At 37.5% G+C, this 20989-nt stretch overlaps 1 protein-coding gene across 1 annotated transcript in view; it reads left to right on the forward strand.

The window, feature by feature from the left end:
• The first annotated feature begins 4567 nt into the window (after window positions 1–4567).
• The window catches only part of SLC7A11 (solute carrier family 7 member 11), an 87312-nt gene continuing 70890 nt past the window's right edge, over window positions 4568–20989 (forward strand). The window contains exons 1-3 of the mRNA XM_061384179.1: window positions 4568–5378; window positions 8894–9020; window positions 15204–15319. Coding sequence (XP_061240163.1) covers window positions 5102–5378; window positions 8894–9020; window positions 15204–15319 — 520 coding nt within the window. The 5' untranslated portion in view covers window positions 4568–5101. The remainder of the gene's footprint in view (window positions 5379–8893; window positions 9021–15203; window positions 15320–20989) is intronic.

Genomic DNA, 20989 nt, shown 5'->3' on the forward strand with positions numbered 1-20989 from the left:
GACCCCATGGACGGCAGCCCACCAGGCTCCCCCATCCCTGGGATTCTCCAGGCAGGAACAAGGCTTTCTAATTTTATTGCATAATGGTAAGAGTGTGTAGCTTGTGTGTAATTTTTTGAAACTTTATTGGGTTTCAGTTGTGTCTTAGACATGGCATTTTGGATAATGCTTTCTATATGCTCTAAAATAATCTGTGTTTTGTTTCTTTGGTGAATAGGAAGTTCTCTATAGAATGACCATCTTAAATTTGTTAATCATAATCTGCCGATTTTCTATGGTGTGCTTATTTGTCTGCTCGATCTATCTATTTTTGAGAGAATGCCATGAATTTCCAATAAAATACCTGTTTTTAAAAAGATGAATTTTAACATGCATACAGAAAAGTATTAAATATAAGTATGCAACCCAGTTAAAAGACATAGGTATTTACCAGGTTGTTAAATTGCACACAGGATCCTAGAACTGCCTCTGTGCCCCCTTCCCCCAATCACTTAAATCCACTTATCCCCCAAAGATAGCTATCAGAGTTTTCACACAATAGAAGTTACTTGTTTTTAAATTTTATGTAAATTAAGTCATACAGTATGTATGTTTTGCATCTGTCTTCTAACACTATGTAATAGCTATCAATATTGCTGTACATTGTTATATTGTCCATTCTTTTTCATTATCTTGTAATATTTCACAGAACAAATACAGTGATGCATCTGTCCATTCTACTGTTTATATATATATATGTATTATTTTCAGTACTGGCTACTGTAAGTAAAGCTGCTATGAATATTCTCATCCATGTATTTTGGTACATGAATGTCCTGCCTTGTTATTGGGGAGGCAAATTCATAAGAGTGGGATTTGTTGGTCAAAAGGTATCTATATGTTTAACTTTAGAGATACTATCAAAGAACTTTAAATCCCATTTTAATGATAGCTTTATAGAATTAAAGGAAGATTTTCGGGATCCACAGCCCATCTGGGTTACTTAGGAAGTAAAAGAGGGCTTGATGGTACTGGGACTTTCTAAGTAACCCTCTTCTCTCCTTACTCTCTTATTTCATGAGGGTTTCCTCAACATGGCAGGGGACAGGGCCACCAGTTGTTCTGGGGTCATATCTTTACAACTTCAACAGATGAGAAAAAATAAACCTAATCGGTTTAGAAATATCCTGGCTCAGGCCACATTCCTCCTATACCCTGCAGGTGGGGAGATGATTCTCTTTGGCCAGGTCATTCATTATATGTCCATATTAATAATCATGGGACAGAAGTTATCACCAGAAAAGGGGAGCTACAATGATATATTACATCTTTTTAAATATTATTTTTATCCCTATTTTACGGAGGGTAAAATAGGATCTAAGATAAAATAGATCATCAATAGCTAGATTCTTTTTTAAAAAAGCAATTAAAAATTTTGCATGAACAGCATTCATGGAAATGAAAATGAAAGAGAAGAAGCCAAATGACAAGGATTCAGTCACCCTAACACCCTGACAAGGCAAACTGAGTTTTCACCCTGCCAAGTCACCCTAACACCCTGACAAGTCAAACTGAGTTTTACCTTCTAGTTCTTGTCTTCTATGCAGACATAATTTTAATGTTTTAATTACTGTGTCAAAAATTGTTCTGTTTTCATTTAATAGCTTTTTATTCCACATAATCTTTGTAAACTTCAATGATCTGTATTATAATTCATAGTTCATGTAACTTCTAGTAATTGGATATTTAGTTTGTTTTAAAAATATTTGTGATTGTAAACAATGTTGTAGTAAACATCACTGGGACTATAGGTTGTCTTTTGTATTATTTTCTTGGGAGGGAGTCAGGGAGCATAAATACTTTTATGGCTCTACCAGGCAGTTTGAAGATGGAAAAATTCCTTTAAATTATAGTAAAAGTGTTTGAGGTTTCTGTAGATTCATTTCTTTTCTGTCCCACAATACCTAATTCTGTGCTTTTATCTATTTGGATCTTTTTTTTTTAACTTTTTACTTTGTATTGGGATATAGCCATTTAACAATATGTGATAGTTTCATGTGGACAGTGAAGGAACTCAGCCATACATAGACATGTATCCATTCTCCCCCAAACTGCCCTCATATCCAGGCTGCCCTGGATAGGGCCTTGTTGGTTATCCATTTTAAAGATAGCAGTGTGTACATGTCCATCTCAAACTCCCTAACTATCCCTTTCCTTGATCCTTCCCCTCTGGCAACCATAAATTCAATCTCTAAATTTATGTGTCTCTTTCTGTTTTGTAACTAGTTCATTTGTATCATTTCTTTTTAGATTCCACACATAAGAGATGCCATACTATTTTTCTCCTTCTCTGTCTGACTTACTTCATTCAGTTTGACACTCTCTAGGTCCATCCATATCGGAGCAATGCGGTATTTCATTCTTTTTGATGGCTGAGTAATATTCCATTATATATATATATATATATGGAATATTATATAAAGAAGATACGGTGTATATATACACCGTATCTTCTTTATCCATTCCTCTGTTGGACATTTAGGTAACCCTGCTGTGGTGGCTATTCTTTGGGCACTAAGTTAATATTTGTGAATAACACTAGAATAATCTCCCAGTGCTTAAAATAAGGCCTAAAGCAGGGGGAGACTATAAATGCATTTGCTTAGAACTGATTTTTATGGTAACACATATTTGAAGACCATACAATTTTTTAATTTATAAGTTTAGGACTATTGATTTCTAAGGTAACCCTGAAAATAACTCAACGTTTTCTCTGTAAACTACATTTTCTGCAGATTTCCATGTGATTGGATGAGATATACTGGTGTCTTTGGTAACTATTTGCTGCTTTGCAGAGTTTTGGAATGTGACTCTATTTATATGATAGTCCAATCCTTTTGGCCATTAGTCAAACTTCAACAACTTTTCTTCAACAACATTTTTTCCCCTTGTTTGGAGGGGGAGTGTTATTTATTCTTAAAAGAATATTTTTCCTCCTTTAGACTTTATCTAACTTCTGTCTGAGTGCAGCCTTACTGTCAATTTATTAGCTCTGTCATTTAGCACAAAATTTAAAATTAAACTGTGGCTGTATGTTAGTTAGAGATGGGAAACTGTTCCCTGAGATTCTAACATGCTACTTTTAACTCATATTTCTTCACAGCTAATCTGTTTCCCCTTTTTGGAAAACAAAGGCCTCTCCTCTCTTCATTATGTACATGAATCAAGAGAATTGTGTGATTGAAGGACATGTAGGAGGAGGAAGAGAAATAGAGGAAGAATTTTCCTTTAGCTTCTTTTTTTTCCCCTTTTCTTTCTTTCTTTGGCATTTCAACAAGATTGAATGAGGAAAACTAACCATTTTCATTTTTTTGAAAAACATGCAGCTGGGAAAAAGTATTTATTTTGGCTTGATAAAAACCCTAACTTGGTATACTCAAAGCAAAGTACTTGGGTTTAGGTAGATTATACAAGACGGAAATGATGCAGCCTCAGTTACTTGCATTGATGTGGTGTAATTTGCTCAGGTGCCAACAGAACAGAAAATGGTCTGATCTCCACTTTTAAGTGGCTGCCTCTTTCCTGTGTCATCCTGGCTTCCCTCCTCATCCCCATTGCCACCTCTCACACGCACGTTTGCTGCTGTTTTTGCTCAGATGTTCAGAAACATATTTAATAGTGTTTGTAAATGTAGATTCAGAGTAATGATAACTAATTTCCTCACTAAAACCCACAGCCACCTATGACCACAGCCAAAAGTGGTAGCTGAGATTTCTTTTGGTATTTGTTTTATGAACACTTGATTAAGAAAGTTAATAGGGTTTAAACATGTTTGCCTTTCTTACTATTTCAAACAAAACATTTTAATTTTAGCATATATTTTTCTAATATATTTAAAATTTATAATCATAATGTAACAATAGTCTGTACACTTTAGACAAAAATCCTATATAATGTGAATACTTTCTCAATTTTATTGTATGTATCTGTTTTCAAGTTTTGTTATATGCATGTTTTTATATCATTTAAATGTTAATTTTGAAATTAGATATTTTTGGTAATTGGTTGGAATAACGTGCAAATGAAGGGTATATCTTTTATGAATACTTAGTTTAGGAGGTCACCTAGCACTAATAAGAATCAAAAAATGTCTATTTTCTGGAGTCACTAGTTTTTGAAGTAGTCATACTCAGGTGGCAATTTTAAGTACTGGTGTATTATTGGTAGTAAGAAATAGTTTTTATCTTTAAGTAAAGCTCACAGTTTGTGCGTGACAGCAGCTATACAGAATCCTTCTAGCTCTGTAAATATTAGATTTGACTGTGTTGCTAGGAAACCCCAAATAAAAAGAAATTTAAGTAAGCAGGAAGCATTATGAAAACTAAATTTTGTTTTTATAAACAGTGCAGCTTTGTATTATGCTCCGTGATTAAAAGGTTGGTGTAAACTATTTCATATGTACATTAAAGAAGAAAAAAAAACTTCTTACAACGTAGTGATCGTTTCCTGTTTCATTTTTAATTTTCTTCTCGTGTAAAGAGCTTTCACTAGGAGCTGCTTGAAATCTCTGGGAAGGTCTGTTCTGAATTTACTACTTCTGGATTGGTTAAAATCCCCTTTAAGTGTGTGCTTTGTTCTTTGAAAGCTTTGGTCAGTTGAGCAACTTGCTGCTCGTGTTAAAAAAAAAAAAAAAAAGAGCTGAGTAATGCTGGAGCTTTCTCATGTGGCTGATGCAAACCTGGAGAATTTGCATCATCATCTAGCTGGAGTAAGTTGGTGTGACAGGCAGGCGCTTAAATACCAGCCCATGAGGAAGCTGATCTGGTCTGTAGTGATAGGGCGGCAGCAGCAGCCGCAGCAGCAGAGGTAGTCGGGGAGGTGAACGAGCCAGAACACCATGAAAGACCACACAGGTGTTTCTGAGGTGTAATTAGATCTTGGAAGGTGAAAATACACCTTAGATCTTTTACCTGGCAGCACAATATCACTGAGAACGAATCTGAAAGCAAAAAGGAGAGATCAGATCGGTCAGTCACCCCAAGAGACACCACAGTTGAAAGTTTGGAATTAAAAAACAATTTTTTTTTTTCCATTTCCTTTTTCCCCCCTGCGGGTCACTACCATGGTCAGAAAGCCTGTGGTGTCCACCATCTCCAGTGGGGCTTACCTGCAGGGCAGTGTTAATGGGAGGCTGCCTGCCCTGGGCGGCAAGGAGCCACCTGGGCAGGAGAAAGTTGTCCTGAAGAAGAAAATCACTCTGTTGAGAGGCATCTCCATCATCATTGGCACCATCATCGGAGCAGGAATCTTCATCTCTCCTAAGGGCGTGCTCCAGAACACCGGCAGCGTGGGCTTGTCCCTGGTGGTCTGGACGGTCTGTGGGGTCCTGTCGCTGTTTGGTGAGTGCTCCTGCTTCTCTGGGGGTGTGTCTGTGGGGTTGAGCACTGTGCTGTCTGGGAGAGCAGAGGGAGATTTCAAAGCAATGGCAAAGGCTACCCCAGATTTTTTGATTTTAGGGGAGGTATGCGAGCTATCTAAGCACACTGTCCACTGTTGGCAGAATGCTGAGTTCCCTGAAATTGCATCCTAAATCTATGCTCTCTTTTCCTGACCAAGGCACTCTATGTTCTGACTTTTCCCTTTGGCATTGAATGTTGATGCTAACTTTGATGACCCAGTAAAATACAGGTGAACTTTCTGTACCCGGCACTTGTGCTCAGTTAAGGTATGTTTGGGGTGTCTTGGCAGCTGGCAAGCTGAATGAAACACCTGTGAAGTGAAACCCAGTGTGGCCTATTTAGACACAGAACTGAGTGCTCAGCAGAAGTTTTACTGACTTTTTATTGGCAAAACAAATGGATGGCAGTCTTTTCGCTTTTAATTTTTTTACTTCATGTGCTTGTCAGTTCCTAGTCTTCTTTCAAAAGTCCTTGAATGTGGATCGAAGTGTGATGGCACATAATTCATCTCCTTTTGTAATGGATTATTGCAAGGGTGTGAGCATATTTCACATTTTTTTATACTTTTCATCTCTCCCCAGTACCCATAAATTTTTGCAATATGAATTGTAAAATTGGAATTGGGTATTAGTTTGCTTTTTGCCCAGCTGTTTTCTTCGTTTACAGTTCACTTGATCTTTGGAGACACAGGTCATTGGTCCACCTATCTGCAGAGTTAGTCTCAACAGAACTGGTAGAAAAATGTGATTTTTAACTTTTTTCAAAACCTAGATCTCTTTTATTGATGTGATAATTAATAATAAAGAGGTAATAAATGTCCCCTCATGAGGTGTGCATATGACTGGAATGCTTCTTGGGTTAGCTGTAAAGGTGTTAAAGACTGGTGAATGGTCAAGAAAATTAAATTGTATTTATACTATGGGGAAAATGTCTAAGACATATTTGCTCTTCTCTGGCAAATAGTGCTTTTTTATTCCAAAAGATACTGCTCTTTAAAGGTATTAACTCTTTGTCCTAACTCTCTAGGACCAAGTACTACTAACTCTTGGTCCTACATGGACCAACCTGTTTATTCTGAAGGTCTTGGCAATGTTTTCATGCATTGGTTTGAGCATTTATCTAGAGAACTCAAATTTTCATGGTTAGGAAGAAAGTATTTTAAAGAAAACTTGTTGAAATAAAAACTTAGTATAGAAATATCAACAGAGGAATTATATTTAGGTGTTTACAAAGGGTTTATGGTATTCATATGGTGTGGCATACACATTTATAGACAAAAAGAAACCTAATTATTGATCTTCTTAAATGATTTTGTGTGCCCTCAGCCTTTAATCTTCTCCAACACTTGGTATATTCAGAATAAATCATTGTCTAATAGGAGAAACCATAACCAGTTTCCTGGGTTTTATGTCCTGTGTGCATGCAGCTCCCAGTACGTAGTTCCATTTTTGTACACTATAAAAGGCTATTCAGATATGATAAAATGGGTGGCTCTGAGCATTAACTAGTTAAAGTGGTGTTGACTTGTACTAAGAAAATATGCTTCTGCGTAAGTATGTCATCTCAAGTGATTAAAAATAAGCTAATGGGACTAGCTAAGTTTACACTTGAGTTGGTATTCTTTGATTACTAATCACAGGGAATATGCTTCTATACTAATCTATTTATCGATGTTTGCATTACATTGGTCACTTGAGCTACTAGGAACTTTTGACAGGAATGCCTTCCTAATAGGAAGCAAAGCAAAATATAAGGGAAAAAATTCTTTGTCCTAAAACTCTGGAACTAAGAGCATAGAATGTGTATATTGTGTTTACAATTTTGTTTAAAGCCAGGTTTAATACATGGGTTCTTGCATCCTATTTTGAACTGTTTTCATCTGACTAATATGGTTATGGAGCTTGAGACCTTTAAATGAAAATTTCACTTCCCCAGAACTCAATTTAAACCTGGGGCAACCATCCTGGAGTTTAACCAAAGAACACACAGGTCTAGGTATTGAGTCTCTGGAGATAAATTCTGAGGTTCTTAAGGCACTTTCCAATAACATTTAATATTGGATGATTTTTTGTACAGCCTACCAACATGGCACCTGGTTTCCAATAGAGAATGAACTGCAACTAATTATAGTTAGTTTTAAATGGACAAACTGTATTGGTAATTCCCAACTATCCATCTGTAGACTAAGTTACTTTAGAATTAGCTGTGCTAATTTTAAAATAATAGATTTTCTTTGATGCCTCTGTTGAAGAGTCTGGCCTTTCTTGATCAGAGAGTAGGTCTGGGGGATGGCCTTAGTGCTAGTATTTTTTATTTTAATTAAAAAATTGTTCCCAGGTGACTCTGATACAGTGCTAGTTTTGGAAATAGGATAAGCAACACTAAGATTTTGCTGAATATCCAAATTACATTTATGTTGGACAGTTCTACCTGAAGCTCTACTGATTAGTAATGATTTCTCACGCTTTTAGTCTCCAGAATAGCTCAGGCAGAAATTATGTCTTCCATTTGAGTACTTAATAGTATGGGTAGAACTTTTCATATAATGTCAAGATATACTTTTCATTATATACACAATAAGTTGCTCATAGTAGTAGGTAAAGCTGCACTTCCTGAGGTGCTCTCAGTGTACCAGGCCTGTTACTATTCTTGGCATTCATTTTCATACTTATACACACAATCCCCTTATGAAGTGAGAATTAAAATCTTTATTTCTCAGAGGATGAAACTGAGGTTTGGGGAGATTACATAATCTGCTCAAGCCTTTGTGAATTTTATTGCTAAATGTTAAAAATTGGTTCGTAATTAATTTTATCTCCATGTTCATAAATACGTTAAAGCATCTCTTTTTCAAAACTTTTATTTCAGTCACCCAGGAAGGATACTCTGAAATACATCTATAACAAACTTTCCTAAAAATAGAATATCTGAGTCAAATTAATTTTGTTGATAAACAAAATATATCCTATAAATTGAATGAAGGCTTCCAAAACCTTGAGTCCATACTTTACAGAAGAGAGGAATTTTATTTATTTTGATGTGTCACAAAAACATTATTTATTAAAAGGATGCTCAATATAATGAGGTCAATATGATATAATTCTTTGTCTTGATGTGAAATTATGTTCAAAAATGGATTGTTATTGGCATCTTTCTCTTGTTCTCAGATTTGAGATTTAAAATTCTTAATAATATTATATTGTTTTAGAAGTTTGTCTTTACCATTTCAAATAAGATTATCTTGAACAGAATGAACCAGAGTTCAAGCATGAGGAAGTTACAAGGGGAATTTGGAGGTTCTTAGGAATTTGATTCGTATTGTTTATTTTGAAAAAGGGTGTCATTCAAACCAAAGGATGTAGTATCATCTCATGAAATATTGCTGTGTCCATTCTACTGCCGGATGACTTGGTAATATTTTAACTTTGTGCCTTTTTATCACAATTATTTCACAGGAGCCTTGTCCTACGCTGAACTGGGAACTAGTATAAAGAAATCTGGTGGTCATTACACATATATTCTAGAAGTCTTTGGCCCATTACCAGCTTTTGTGAGAGTCTGGGTAGAACTGCTCATTATACGGTAAGAGCCTAGACAGAAAAAAGATTAAGGAAAAATGAATCTATTCATTATCCCATTTTTGAATCACTTTGATTATTTTTAAATAATTAGAAATACGCATGACTTTGTGGTAAATAGGTCTCCTTCAGGACATAAAATCTGGGATAAAATACCTTTCTCAATTAATGTTTTTAGTGCCATTTTGCCGCTGGCAGTAATCTTCTAACCATGCCAAACTTTCAAAGCATCTGCTTGTTGTTAATATTCATCTATTCTCTAAGTCATTTTCAGGAAAAATGCTGACCTAAAAGAATATGAATTGTCAAAATCTACCATGATAAATCAGACCTTTTGTTTGATTATAAATTGTAATTTGACAAAATTTAAATGTTCTCCTAGGAACTGGGGTTTTCCTTCTTGTAGATTACACCATTAAGCCGTCTTAAGTTTACTCAGTTTTTTGTGACTAGGAAACCTCTATTCCTAGCAACTTAGTATGTCATCGAGTTTTATATTCTACCAAAAAAAAAAAAAAAAACAAACACACACACACTTGTCACAATGACTCATAACCTCATATTAAACAAATCAGTGAACTACAGTTGCAAAACGCTTTTTGATTATATTGTTGTGAGAATACATTCCTGATTGCCTTGGTTTAAAATCAAACCAAATAATGCTAAGTCACTCTGAATAGCAAATTTCCTCCAGTTTTGTGGGAAACTTATGATGTCTTCAGATTATCCTTAAGGCAAACTGCTTCCATGAAATGTGACTAGCACATTCTAACAGCAGAATTTAACAGAAATAATTAAAGAAACTTGTTCTTACTGTAAACTTATCAGACTTACACAGCCGAAAGCTCCTGTGAGCTCTTATCCTATCATTTAGAGCTAAGTGGTAAATGCAGAGCTAATATGTATTGACTTAACACTAATCTTGATTTTTATAGTCCTAGGAGTCTCTTTTGTAGTAAAAAGCTTAGAATAGTATTTACATCTTTGTTAAGTCTGTTCTCATTTTAAGCAATTTTGCATTATTTAAAACTTTTTATTATGAAATAATGATAAAGAAGTATTTTGTTCCTTTTCTAAACTCTGGGATTTGCCTGGGAGGTGCCTTCCACTATTTTCTGATAACATGAAGATTACTCTTCAAAGGTCAACTTAAGTTCTGTCTTTTCCACAGTTAATTTCCTGTTCACCCTAGTTTATAGTATTTCTTTCCTCTCTTAATTCTTCTGAAAAAAAAAAAATGCAGTCTCTGCTTCTCATTTGACATTGAACATGCTGGCTTATATTCTTATTGAATATTTTAGGAATCTGTGCTCTGTTTTCTTGTTAAAACTGCAAGCATTTCAAGTATATAAAACCAGGTCTCTCACTTTTTGTAACTCTAATACTACTTATTGTCATATATTAAATGCACTGATTGTCATATATTAAATTCTTTCTGAATAGCAGTTGAAAAATTTAGTAATCTTCAATCTTTCAGTAAGTTATATTGGGTTGGCCAAAATGTTCATTCAGGTTTTTCCATTAAGATGGCATGGAAAATCCTTAACAGATTTTTTTTGCCAACCCTAATCAGTTCAGTTCAGTTCAGTCACTCAGTTGTGTCCAACTCTTTGTGACCCCCTGAATTGCAGCACGCCAGGCCTCCCTGTCCATCACCAACTCCTGGAGTTCACCCAGACTCACGTCCATTGAGTCAGTGATGCCATCCAGCCATTTCATCCTCTGTTGTCCCCTTCTCCTCCTGCCCCCAGTCCCTCCCAGCATCAGGGTCTTTTCCAATGAGTGAACTCTTCGCATGAGGTGGCCAAAGTATTGGACTTTCAGCTTTAGCATCAGTCCTTCCAAAGAACACCCAGGACTGATCTCCTTTAGAATGGACTTGTTGGATATCCTTGCAGTCCAGGGGACTCTCAAGAGTCTTCTCCAAAACCACAGTTCAAAAGCATCAATTCTTTGGCACTCAGCTTTCTTCACGGTCCAACTCTCACATCCATACATGACCACTGTAAAAACCATAGCCTTGACTAGACGGACCTTTGTTGGCAAAGTAATGTCTTTGCTTTTGAATATGCTATCAAGGTTGGTCCTAACTTTCCTTCCAAGTAGTAAGCATCTTTTAATTTCATGGCTGTAATCACCATCTGCAGTGATTTTGGAGCCCCAAAAAATAAAGTCAAAACATCTATTTCTACTTTATTGACTATGCCAAAGCCTTTGACTATGTGGATCACCATAAACTGTGGAAAATTCTGAAAGAGATGGGAATATCAGACCACCTGACCTGCCTCTTGAGAAACCTATATGCAGGTCAGGAAGCAACAGTTAGAACTGGACATGGAACAACAGACTAGTTCCAAATAGGAAAAAAGAGTACGTCAAGGCTATATATTGTCACCCTGCTTATTTAACTTATATGCAGAGTACATTATGAGAAACGCTGGGCTGGAAGAAGCACAAGCTGGAATCAAGATTGCCGGGAGAAATATCAATAACCTCACATATGTAGATGACACCACCCTTATGGCAGAAAGTGAAGAGGAACTCAAAAGCCTCTTGATGAAAGTGAAAGAGGAGAGTGAAAAAGTTGGCTTAAAGCTCAACATTCAGAAAACGAAGATCATGGCATCCGGTCCCATCACTTCATGGGAAATAGATGGGGAAACAGTGGAAACAGTGTCAGACTTTATTTTGGGGGGCAATAGTTTGAATAAAATACACTCAGTATTCAAATAAGTACAATGCTTATTTAGAGTGGTGGCCTGTCAGAATAGTGGGCTTTGGGGCCTGATGCAGCTGAGCTTGAGTCCCTCTCCAGCCATGTACTGGCTAATTGTATTGGCTGGTTAGCCATACTTTGGTTAATTGCTCAGCATTATAATGGACTTGATCATTCCATTTGCAGTAGTAGCACCAACACAGTGCTCATTCATTCATCTATTCATTCCACAAACTGCTACTGAATGGTGTATGGCAAGTTAAAAAGATCTGAAGTGAAGTGAGCCTCAGTTCTTATTCTCAAGTAGCCTATAATCATATTACCTTAGATAGCTACTTCACTGGGTATGTGTTTATGGCAGCAATTACCTAACTATATTCTAGAAGCTTTTGTAATGGATTCATGTATTTCTTTGTAATATGGACTCACATTACTCAGTTGTTCTCTCAGAGTAATGAATGACTTGAAGATTGACAAAATACCTGAGTAATATAACATTCCTCTTCCACTGAAAGTACCCATGGTACCTAAATATTTACTATTAAAATTGTACTTCAGATTAAGCCACTTCTGTCAGAAATAATCTGTAACAAATCTTAAAAAGAAATCATACATCAGGGGTCATTTGAATTCATACATTCACCATGTATTTATTAGTTTTCTGTTGTGTGACAGACACTTTACTAGACACTTTACCCATACACTGAGGATGAAATAGTGATTAATATGGACACAGTCATATGCATGAAGCTCATGGTCAAGTGAGGGAAACAGTTATCAATCAAGACATCATGTAAGAGAATAAAAAGTTACTACTGTGATACACATGTGAAAGGGGAGCTATGAAGTTCCATATGAGAGTATACTCTGGGAGATCTAATGCAATCAGAGGACTGAAGAAGCTTCCTTGGGAAAAAGATTGAATTAAGACCTGAGATATAAGAAACTGTCAGTGAGTTTCAGGGGCTCTAGGCAAAGGGTATTCAGATCCTTCTAGTGGGAGGAAGCACACTGAAGAGGAAGGAAAAGTTTTGACCAGATGGAGCCTTGTATTGAAGGATTTTTGTGGATTCTATGTTTGGAAAGCACTAAAATGACATGACTAGATTTTAATTTATACATCAGAAATTTATAAATGATATAGAATAAGAAAAATGTCTTGCTGTGGTCAGGAGGAGATTGTCTTGGGAAAAAAAAATCAAGAAATCTCACTTCTGCACATCTACACCAAGGAAATGATAATTGAAAAAGACACAGGCACCCAAGTATTTATCACAGCACTGTTTACAATAGCCAGGATATGGAAGCAGCCTAGATGTCCATTGACAGATGAATGGATAAAGAAGAAATACATATATACAATGGAATGTTGCTCAGCTATAAAACAGAACACATTTGAGTCAGTTCTAGTGAGGTAGATGAACCTAGAGCCTGTTATACACAATGAAGTCAGAAAGAGAAAAACAAATACCGTATATTCACCCATATGTATGGAATCTAGGAAGATGGTACTGATAAACCTATTTGCAGGGTAGCAGTGGAGATGGAGACCTAAAGAACAGACTTACGGACATGGGCGAGGAGGAGAGTGGGGTGATTTGAGAGAGTAACCTTGAAACATCTACATTACCACAGATAAAATAGATAGCCAGTGGGAATTTGCTATATGATGCAAGGAGGTCAAATTTGGTGCTCAAATCTGGTGCAACCTAGGGGAGTTGGGGTTGGGTGGGAGCTGGGAAGGAGGTTCAAGAAGAAGGGGACATATGTATGCCTATTGATGCATGGCAGAAACCAGCACAATATTGTAAAACAGTTATCCTCCAATTAAAAATAAATAAATCTATCTTGCTTTCTAATACCAGCAGGTCAGGGTTGGAATGCATAATGGTGGTTGGTTTCCTGACAATATAGGGGTTGGACCTGGAGGTTGAGTAAGCATGAGATGGGAGATAAACTGAAATGGAAGACTTGGCATGGGAAATTTAATAATTCCATTGACTTGCCTGTGTACTAACAAACATGCATTCATATGCAGTATATTTAAACTGGAAAGGCCTGTGTCATTTTCTAACAGAAAGTTGAAAAGCTAAAATAGAATCATTTGCTACCTGTTTTACTATATACCTGACCTTATTTCATTTTCTTATCTCATTCATGTTTTCTCTATAAAATTACAAGACTAATTTTGTTTTTCAACACATACTTTTCACCTAAATATTTCTATGGAATTAAGAATAATCACTTGGCTCTCAAGGTTTTTCTGTTTGGAAAAATCTAGACTAATACAATGTCAAGCATATAAGCATATATTTTTAATGAACACTTATTAATACTAATTTTTTAAAGTTGAGTTTTGTGTTCCTTTTCTGAACCCATTAGACTGTGCTGTTAAAACTCATTCCTACTCTGCTGGAGTTTAATTGTTGACTTACTGAGAAAGGAGACTATTTCTTGTGTGGCCCAGCCCTATTGGATCTCAAGTAATAAACTAGATTTTTAAGAAAAAGTCAAACATGGGAGGGAAGAGGAAAAACTGACAGCACCCAGCCTTGTTCCTAAGCAGATGTGAAGTTTAAAAACTAGCTATCAAAGTTGCAGACAGTATTTCATTTGGAATATCTGTGAGAACCTAATCAAATATAGGCTAAAAACTCAACTGTCAGAAAACTAAGATCATGGCATCCAGTCCCATCACTTCATGGCAAATAGATGGGGAAACAATAGAAACAGTGACTGACTTTATTTTGGGAGTTCCAAAATCACTGCAGATGGTGACTGCAGCCATGAAATTAAAAAACGCTTGCTCCTTGGAAGAAAAGCTATGACAAACCTAGATATCATATTAAAAAGTAGAGACATTACTTTGCTGATAAAGGTCAGTCTAGTCAAAGCTGTGGTTTTTCCAGTGGTCACGTATGGATGTGAGAGTTGGACTATAAAGAAAGCTGAGTGCCAAAGCATTGATGCTTTTGAACTGTGGTGTTGGAGAAGACTCTTGAGAGTCCCTTGGACTGCAAGGAGATCCAACCAGTCTATCCTAAAAGAAATCAGTCCTGAATATTCATTGGAAGGACATGCTGAAGCTGAAACTCCAATACTTTGGCCACCTGATGTGAAGAACCAATTCATTAGAAAAGACCCTGATGCTGGGAAAGATTGATAGAGGGAGGGGAAGGGGATGACAGAATATGAGATGGTTGGATGGCATCACTGATGCGATGGACATGAGTTTGAGGAGGCTCCGGGAGTTGGTGATGGACAGGGAAGCCTGGTGTGCTGCAGTCCGTGGGGTCACAAAGAGTCGGACATGACTGAGTGACTGAACTGAATCAAATATAGATTTCTAAAAATCATAGACTTCTCTGTTTATGTTCCATGTGCTGAGTAACAGTACCTCAAGGTAGAAAAAGTTAGTGAAAGTGCTGTTTTTTTTTTCCTGTGGTTAACCTAAATATGCATTTCTTCTAGCCCTGCAGCCACTGCTGTGATATCTCTGGCATTTGGACGCTATATTCTGGAACCATTTTTTATTCACTGTGAAATTCCTGAACTTGCAATCAAGCTCATTACAGCTGTGGGCATAAGTGAGTATCATAGGTATAAATATGAAAAATAAAACAGTCCCGACAAAAGTGATTGGAGACAAAATTTCTTGAGACTTTTTGCATAGTGGTACTATTCCTCACATGGTATTCTTGCTTACAACTGCTCACCAGGTTTGTGTTGGAAAACAAAGAAAAGAATAAGGGTTTGGTGTAATGCCTGATACGACATTATAAGCCTATTTTGTATTGGGTCAATACATGTGATGGCTAATCTTTTAAAACAGGCAAACAAAACACCTTGTTAGTAAAATAGTAACTTGATTGTGCATAAAGAGAGACTTTTACAAGGGAAAACCCCATTTTTAAATGGATGTTCTGAATTATAAAATATCCTTCCTTAGCAATAACATGGAGAAGTATAAGCACTTACCCTCATGGAATGGTGTTTGTGTGTTGGGTGTGTATGTTATGTTCATGAATTTTCTAGTGTTACCACCTGCCACTCTGTGTTCAGATTTTAGCTGTCCATTGATGGTCACTAGAGTCTTCTTCCAACGTTTGATTATTAGTAGCATTTCTCAACGGAGAAGGCAATGGCACCCCACTCCAGTACTCTTGCCTGGAAAATCCCACGGATGGAGGAGCCTGGTGGTCTGCAGTCCATGGGGTGGCTGAGGGTCGGACACAACTGAGCGACGTCACTTTCACTTTTCACTTTCATGCATTGGAGAAGGAAATGGCAACCCACTCCAGTGTTCTTGCCTGGAGAATCCCAGGGACAGGGGGAGCCTGGTGAGCTGCCGTCTCTGGGGTCGCACAGAGTTGGACACGACTGAAGCGACTTAGTAGCAGCAGCAGCAGCATTTCTCAAATAGGAGTTTTCTTTATCATTTCCGAATTAGGAAGTTGCTCATTGTCATCATTGGGCCCAGATATTAGAACCTTTTTTTAAAAAAAAGGAAGTAAAAAAAGAGGAACATGCACATCATGACATAAGTGATGTGAGGCGCAATATGACTCCAACTTCCTGTTGTGAGAGAAAGGTGAACATTTCACAGTAGACAGCTGGGTGATTAGCAGGAAAGAGTGAGGAGTTACACACAAAATATCTCTAGTACGGGGTCCATATTTCTGCACTTAAATAGATTCATCCTGGATTCCCCCCTTAATTCATGAAACAAAATAATTGTTATGTGGAATATTTGAAGGGAGACCAAGAAAAATACTTGAATGAGATATTTCTAAGTTCTGGAGTGGTAATCGTGTTCTCGATTGATCTTACCCTTTCCACACACTACGGCTGTGAGACTTGGGGTCAAGTCACTTCTCCTTTCTGCACTGAGTGTTCTTATTTACAAATCATGTTTAGTCTCATAAGGTGTCTTTTGAGGATTAAATGATATTAAAAGAGTGTATATACAGTGTTTTGAGTAATGCTGCTGCTGCTGCTGCTAGGTCGCTTCAGTCGTGTTGGACTCTGTGTGACCCCATGGACTGCAGCCTACCAGGCTTCTCTGTCCATGGGATTCTCCAGGCAAGAACACTGGAGTAATGCTAGAAAAGTTTAAAGAGTGAAATTACAAATGGTAGCTTTTTAATACTCTTGTGGGAACACGTCTTATCAAGTTCCATAAGACCAGGGGATTAACTAAGTGCTGTGTTTCCAGCCCTTCACATAGCCCCTAGTATATTGTTTGTGCTCAACAAATATTTGTTCGTGATTGATTTTAATTAGAAGAGATATAAGCATTCTTCTCTTGTAGAGAAGCTAATGGAATGCCTATGTGTTAAACTTAAAGGATTACACATCTTCACGTTTCTCAAGCAGCAGGAAATGGAGGTAAATGAAATAGATTTTGCTCAGATCTAACACCATGAAATTTTGATTTTTGGAACCATTTTAGCACTGTGGCTATAGCTCAGGCTCTGGAGGCAAACAATCTGCAATTGAAACAACTGGAATAGTGTAGGGGTTCTCAGTTATGTGATTTGGGGCTAAATATTAAATCTCATTAAGCATCAGTTTTATTTATTCGTAAAATATCTGTGAGATGATAATTTATCTTGAATGGCTCTGGAAGGATGAAGTTAGATTTTTAAGACTTTAGCAGAGTGGTGCCTTGCTCATAGAAAGTTTTTGATAAATCTAGTGTTCCACTTAGGGACTGGATCAGTAGCCACTGTTACACTCATTTTATTTTTGTTTCTCAACTGAGTGAGGCAGAATCATATCACAAGTATTGTATTTGAAAAGAGAAACACAGGGGTAGCATTTTGAGAGCTCTGTAAATTGCCAATCAGAGGTTACTGATTAAAAGCTGTAACAGCAAACTTTCATTATATATTATGTAAACATTTACAAATCCACAGCTTGGATTGAGAAGGACTGGTAATGAATTAGATAATGACAACACATTACCATTTTGGTAAATCTAGATAGCTCTTTTATTTGTCCCAATTCTGTTAAACATTTTAAAGGGAAAACTGTATTTTAGAAGAGTAAATGGAAACTGTTCAAATCAAAAAATTAAAGCAATTATAGGTAAGAATGATTAAATATGTTGCAGTTTACAAAAGCTGTAGTAGAGTTTGGTGATGGTGTAACTAACAAAGAGCCTGAGTAAATCTTGGATGAACTTAGTCATGTTCTTCCATTTTTACCATTAGTTATAACATCAATTTACAGATTTTGATGCAAGCTTGAGTTTCTGAGGAAATTTGTTCCTAAGATCAGAAGCACTGAAAGATGAAATGAGATAGTCTTGCAACTCGGTGGCAGGTGATATAAATCAATGGCCTAATTGGGAAAGTCAGACTGTCTCTGAGAACTTAGCTTTAAAGCAACAGCAGGTGGAGATGGAGATAGAAAAGGAGACATTTACCTGGGGGCAAATCTCACATTCTGTAGGGTTCAAAGCGAGGAGAGAGGTGGTTTTCTGCCTGCCGGGGGTGAAAGGTTAGTGAGATGTAGAAAACAGAGTTTAATTGTGTGAATTGCTTCCCTGTGTTCTCCTACAGGGATGGAAGCAATTTGTGGTAGTTTGAATTCTCTAGTTCAAGTGTAGAAGAACAAACTTGAAGGATATTGTTATCATCAAATCATAGAAGAAAAGGAATTTCAGGGTTTGTGAAATGTTAACCGATCACTTGAGAAGTGAGAGTCGGGTGGGAGTGTGGCATTGCTAAATACTAATTACCCCTCTGGGGCTTCCCTGGTGGCTCAGACAGTAAAGTGTCTGCCTGCAATGCGAGAGACCTGGGTTCGATCCCTGGGTTGGGAAGATCCCCTAGAAAAGGAAATGGCAACCTATCCCAGTACTCTTGCTCCAGTACTCTTGCCTGGAAAATCCTGTGAATGAAGGAGACTGGTTGGGTTTACTCCTCTCCTCTTTTGAAAGTATTCAACTTCATTTCTCTCAAATTAATAAAGGTGAAAAGTTTTGGAGTACTTCTCTGGTGGTCCAGTGGTTAAGACTTCTGCCTTCCAGTGCAGAGCATGCAGGTTTGATCCTTTGCATGGTACTGGATCCCACATGCCTCGCTCAGTCGTGTCTGGCTCTTTGTGACCCCATGAATCGCAGCGTGTCAGGCCTCCCGGTCCATCACCAACTCCCGGAGTTCACCCAGACTCATGTGCATCGAGTCAGTGATGCCATCCAGCCATCTCATCCTCTGTCGTCCCCTTCTCCTCCTGCCACCAATCTCTCCCAGCATCAGAGTCTTTTCCAATGAGTCAACTCTTCGCATGAGGTGGCCAAAGTACTGGAGTTTCAGCTTTAGCGTCATTCCTTCCAAAGAATTCCCAGGGCTGATCTCCTTCAGAATGGACTGGTTGGATCTCCTTGCAGTCCAAGGGACTCTCAAGAGTCTTCTCCAACACCACAGTTCAAAAGCATCAATTCTTTGGCGCTCAGCTTTCTTCACAGTCCAACTCTCACATCCATACATGACCACAGGAAAAACCATAGCCTTGACTAGACGGACCTTTGTTGGCAAAGTAATGTTTCTGCTTTTGAATATGCTATCCAGGTTGGTCATAACTTTCCTTCCAAGGAGTAAGCGTCTTTTAATTTCATGGCTGCAGTCACCATCTGTAGTGATTTTGGAGCCCAGAAAAATAAAGTCTGACACAGTTTCCCCATCTATTTCCCATGAAGTGATGGGACCAGAGGCCATGATCTTCGTTTTCTGAATATGGAGCTTTAAGCCAACTTTTTCACTTTCTTCTTTCACTTTCATCAAGAGGCTTTTTAGTTCCTCTTCACTTTCTGCCATAGGGTGGTGTTATCTGCATATCTGAGGTTATTGATAGTTCTCCCAACAATCTTGATTCCAGCTTGTGTTTCTTCCAGTCCAGCGTTTCTCATGATGTATTCTGCATATAAGTTAAATAAACAGGGTGACAATATATAGCCTTGACGTACTCCTTTTTCTATTTGGAACCAGTCTGTTGTTCCATGTCCAGTTCTAACTGTTGCTTCCTGACCTGCATACAAATTTCTCAAGAAGCAGATCAGGTGGTCTGGTATTCCCACATGCCTAAAAACCAAAAAACTGAAACATGAAACAGAAGCAATATCATAACAAATTCAGTAAAGACTTTAAAAATGGTCCACATTAAAAAAAAAAAATCTTTAAAGAAAAAAGGGTTTTGCGTACTCCAAGTCTTGTCCATTCTGGCAAGCATGTCAGGCATGTGGAAGTTGAGTAGGGAAATCTTATATATTCACATTTGTCTTCTTTCCTCTAGCCCAGTGTCCCTAGGTAAAGGGACATTGCTCCCTTTACTTTCTATGGAACTTCATGAATTTTCACTCTCCTTGAAGCTTCAATAAACACTGAAGTATGTTCAAAAGTTAAAATGACATTTAGTTTTTGGTTCTGGTCTCCTGAAACCAGACCCTGTTTAAGTATACACTTGAGTGGCAGAATATTCTAATAAAAGTACCTTATGTCAGATGTGGGCTCTTATCTCAGACACATCTAACAACCTCTCTGAGTCTCAGTTTTCTTATTTAATTTACATAGGTGAATAAAGAACGTTATTCACCTGTGGGAATAATTGGAGAAAGCAAACAAAATAACACTTGTGATTATGATGTGAGAAAGAGAGATAGCTATTTCTATAAATGCATTACTGTATTTTCTCAAACTGTACTAGCATCATTAAATTACATGAAAGAAAGTCTAGGCTGAGTTCTGTGCTAGCTTTTCAAATATTGCACATAAAGTGGCTCTGTTTAAACCCGAAATTGGACTATCTTTACTCCTCTTCTACCGTAACTAAATACCATGACAACCAATTCTTAGGTAGAGATATGTAGTATTGAAATATACAAGGACTTCAAAACAACAATCATACCCTTCAGAAGGATGAGAAATAAAATGTGGAATCTAAGTGTCTTGAAATCCCAGCCAAGATAAACATGATCCTTAGCAGAGAGGAGGGACTTCCCTGGTGGCTCAGATGGTAAAGCGTCTGCCTGCAATATGGGAGACCCAGGTTCGATCCCTGGGTTGGGAAGATCTTCTGGAGAAGGAAATGGCAACCCATTCCAGTATTCCTGCCTGGAGAATCCCAGGGATAGAGGAGCCTGGTAGGGCCTTGCGACCCCGGGGTCGCAAAGAGTCAGACACGACTGAGCTACTTCACTTTAGCAGAGAGAGAGCATCAGATGTTTGAGAGAACTTGTGAAATCATATGTGTCT

The sequence above is a fragment of the Bos javanicus genome, chromosome 17 (assembly GCF_032452875.1).
Source record: "Bos javanicus breed banteng chromosome 17, ARS-OSU_banteng_1.0, whole genome shotgun sequence".
Classification (NCBI taxonomy): domain Eukaryota; kingdom Metazoa; phylum Chordata; class Mammalia; order Artiodactyla; family Bovidae; genus Bos; species Bos javanicus.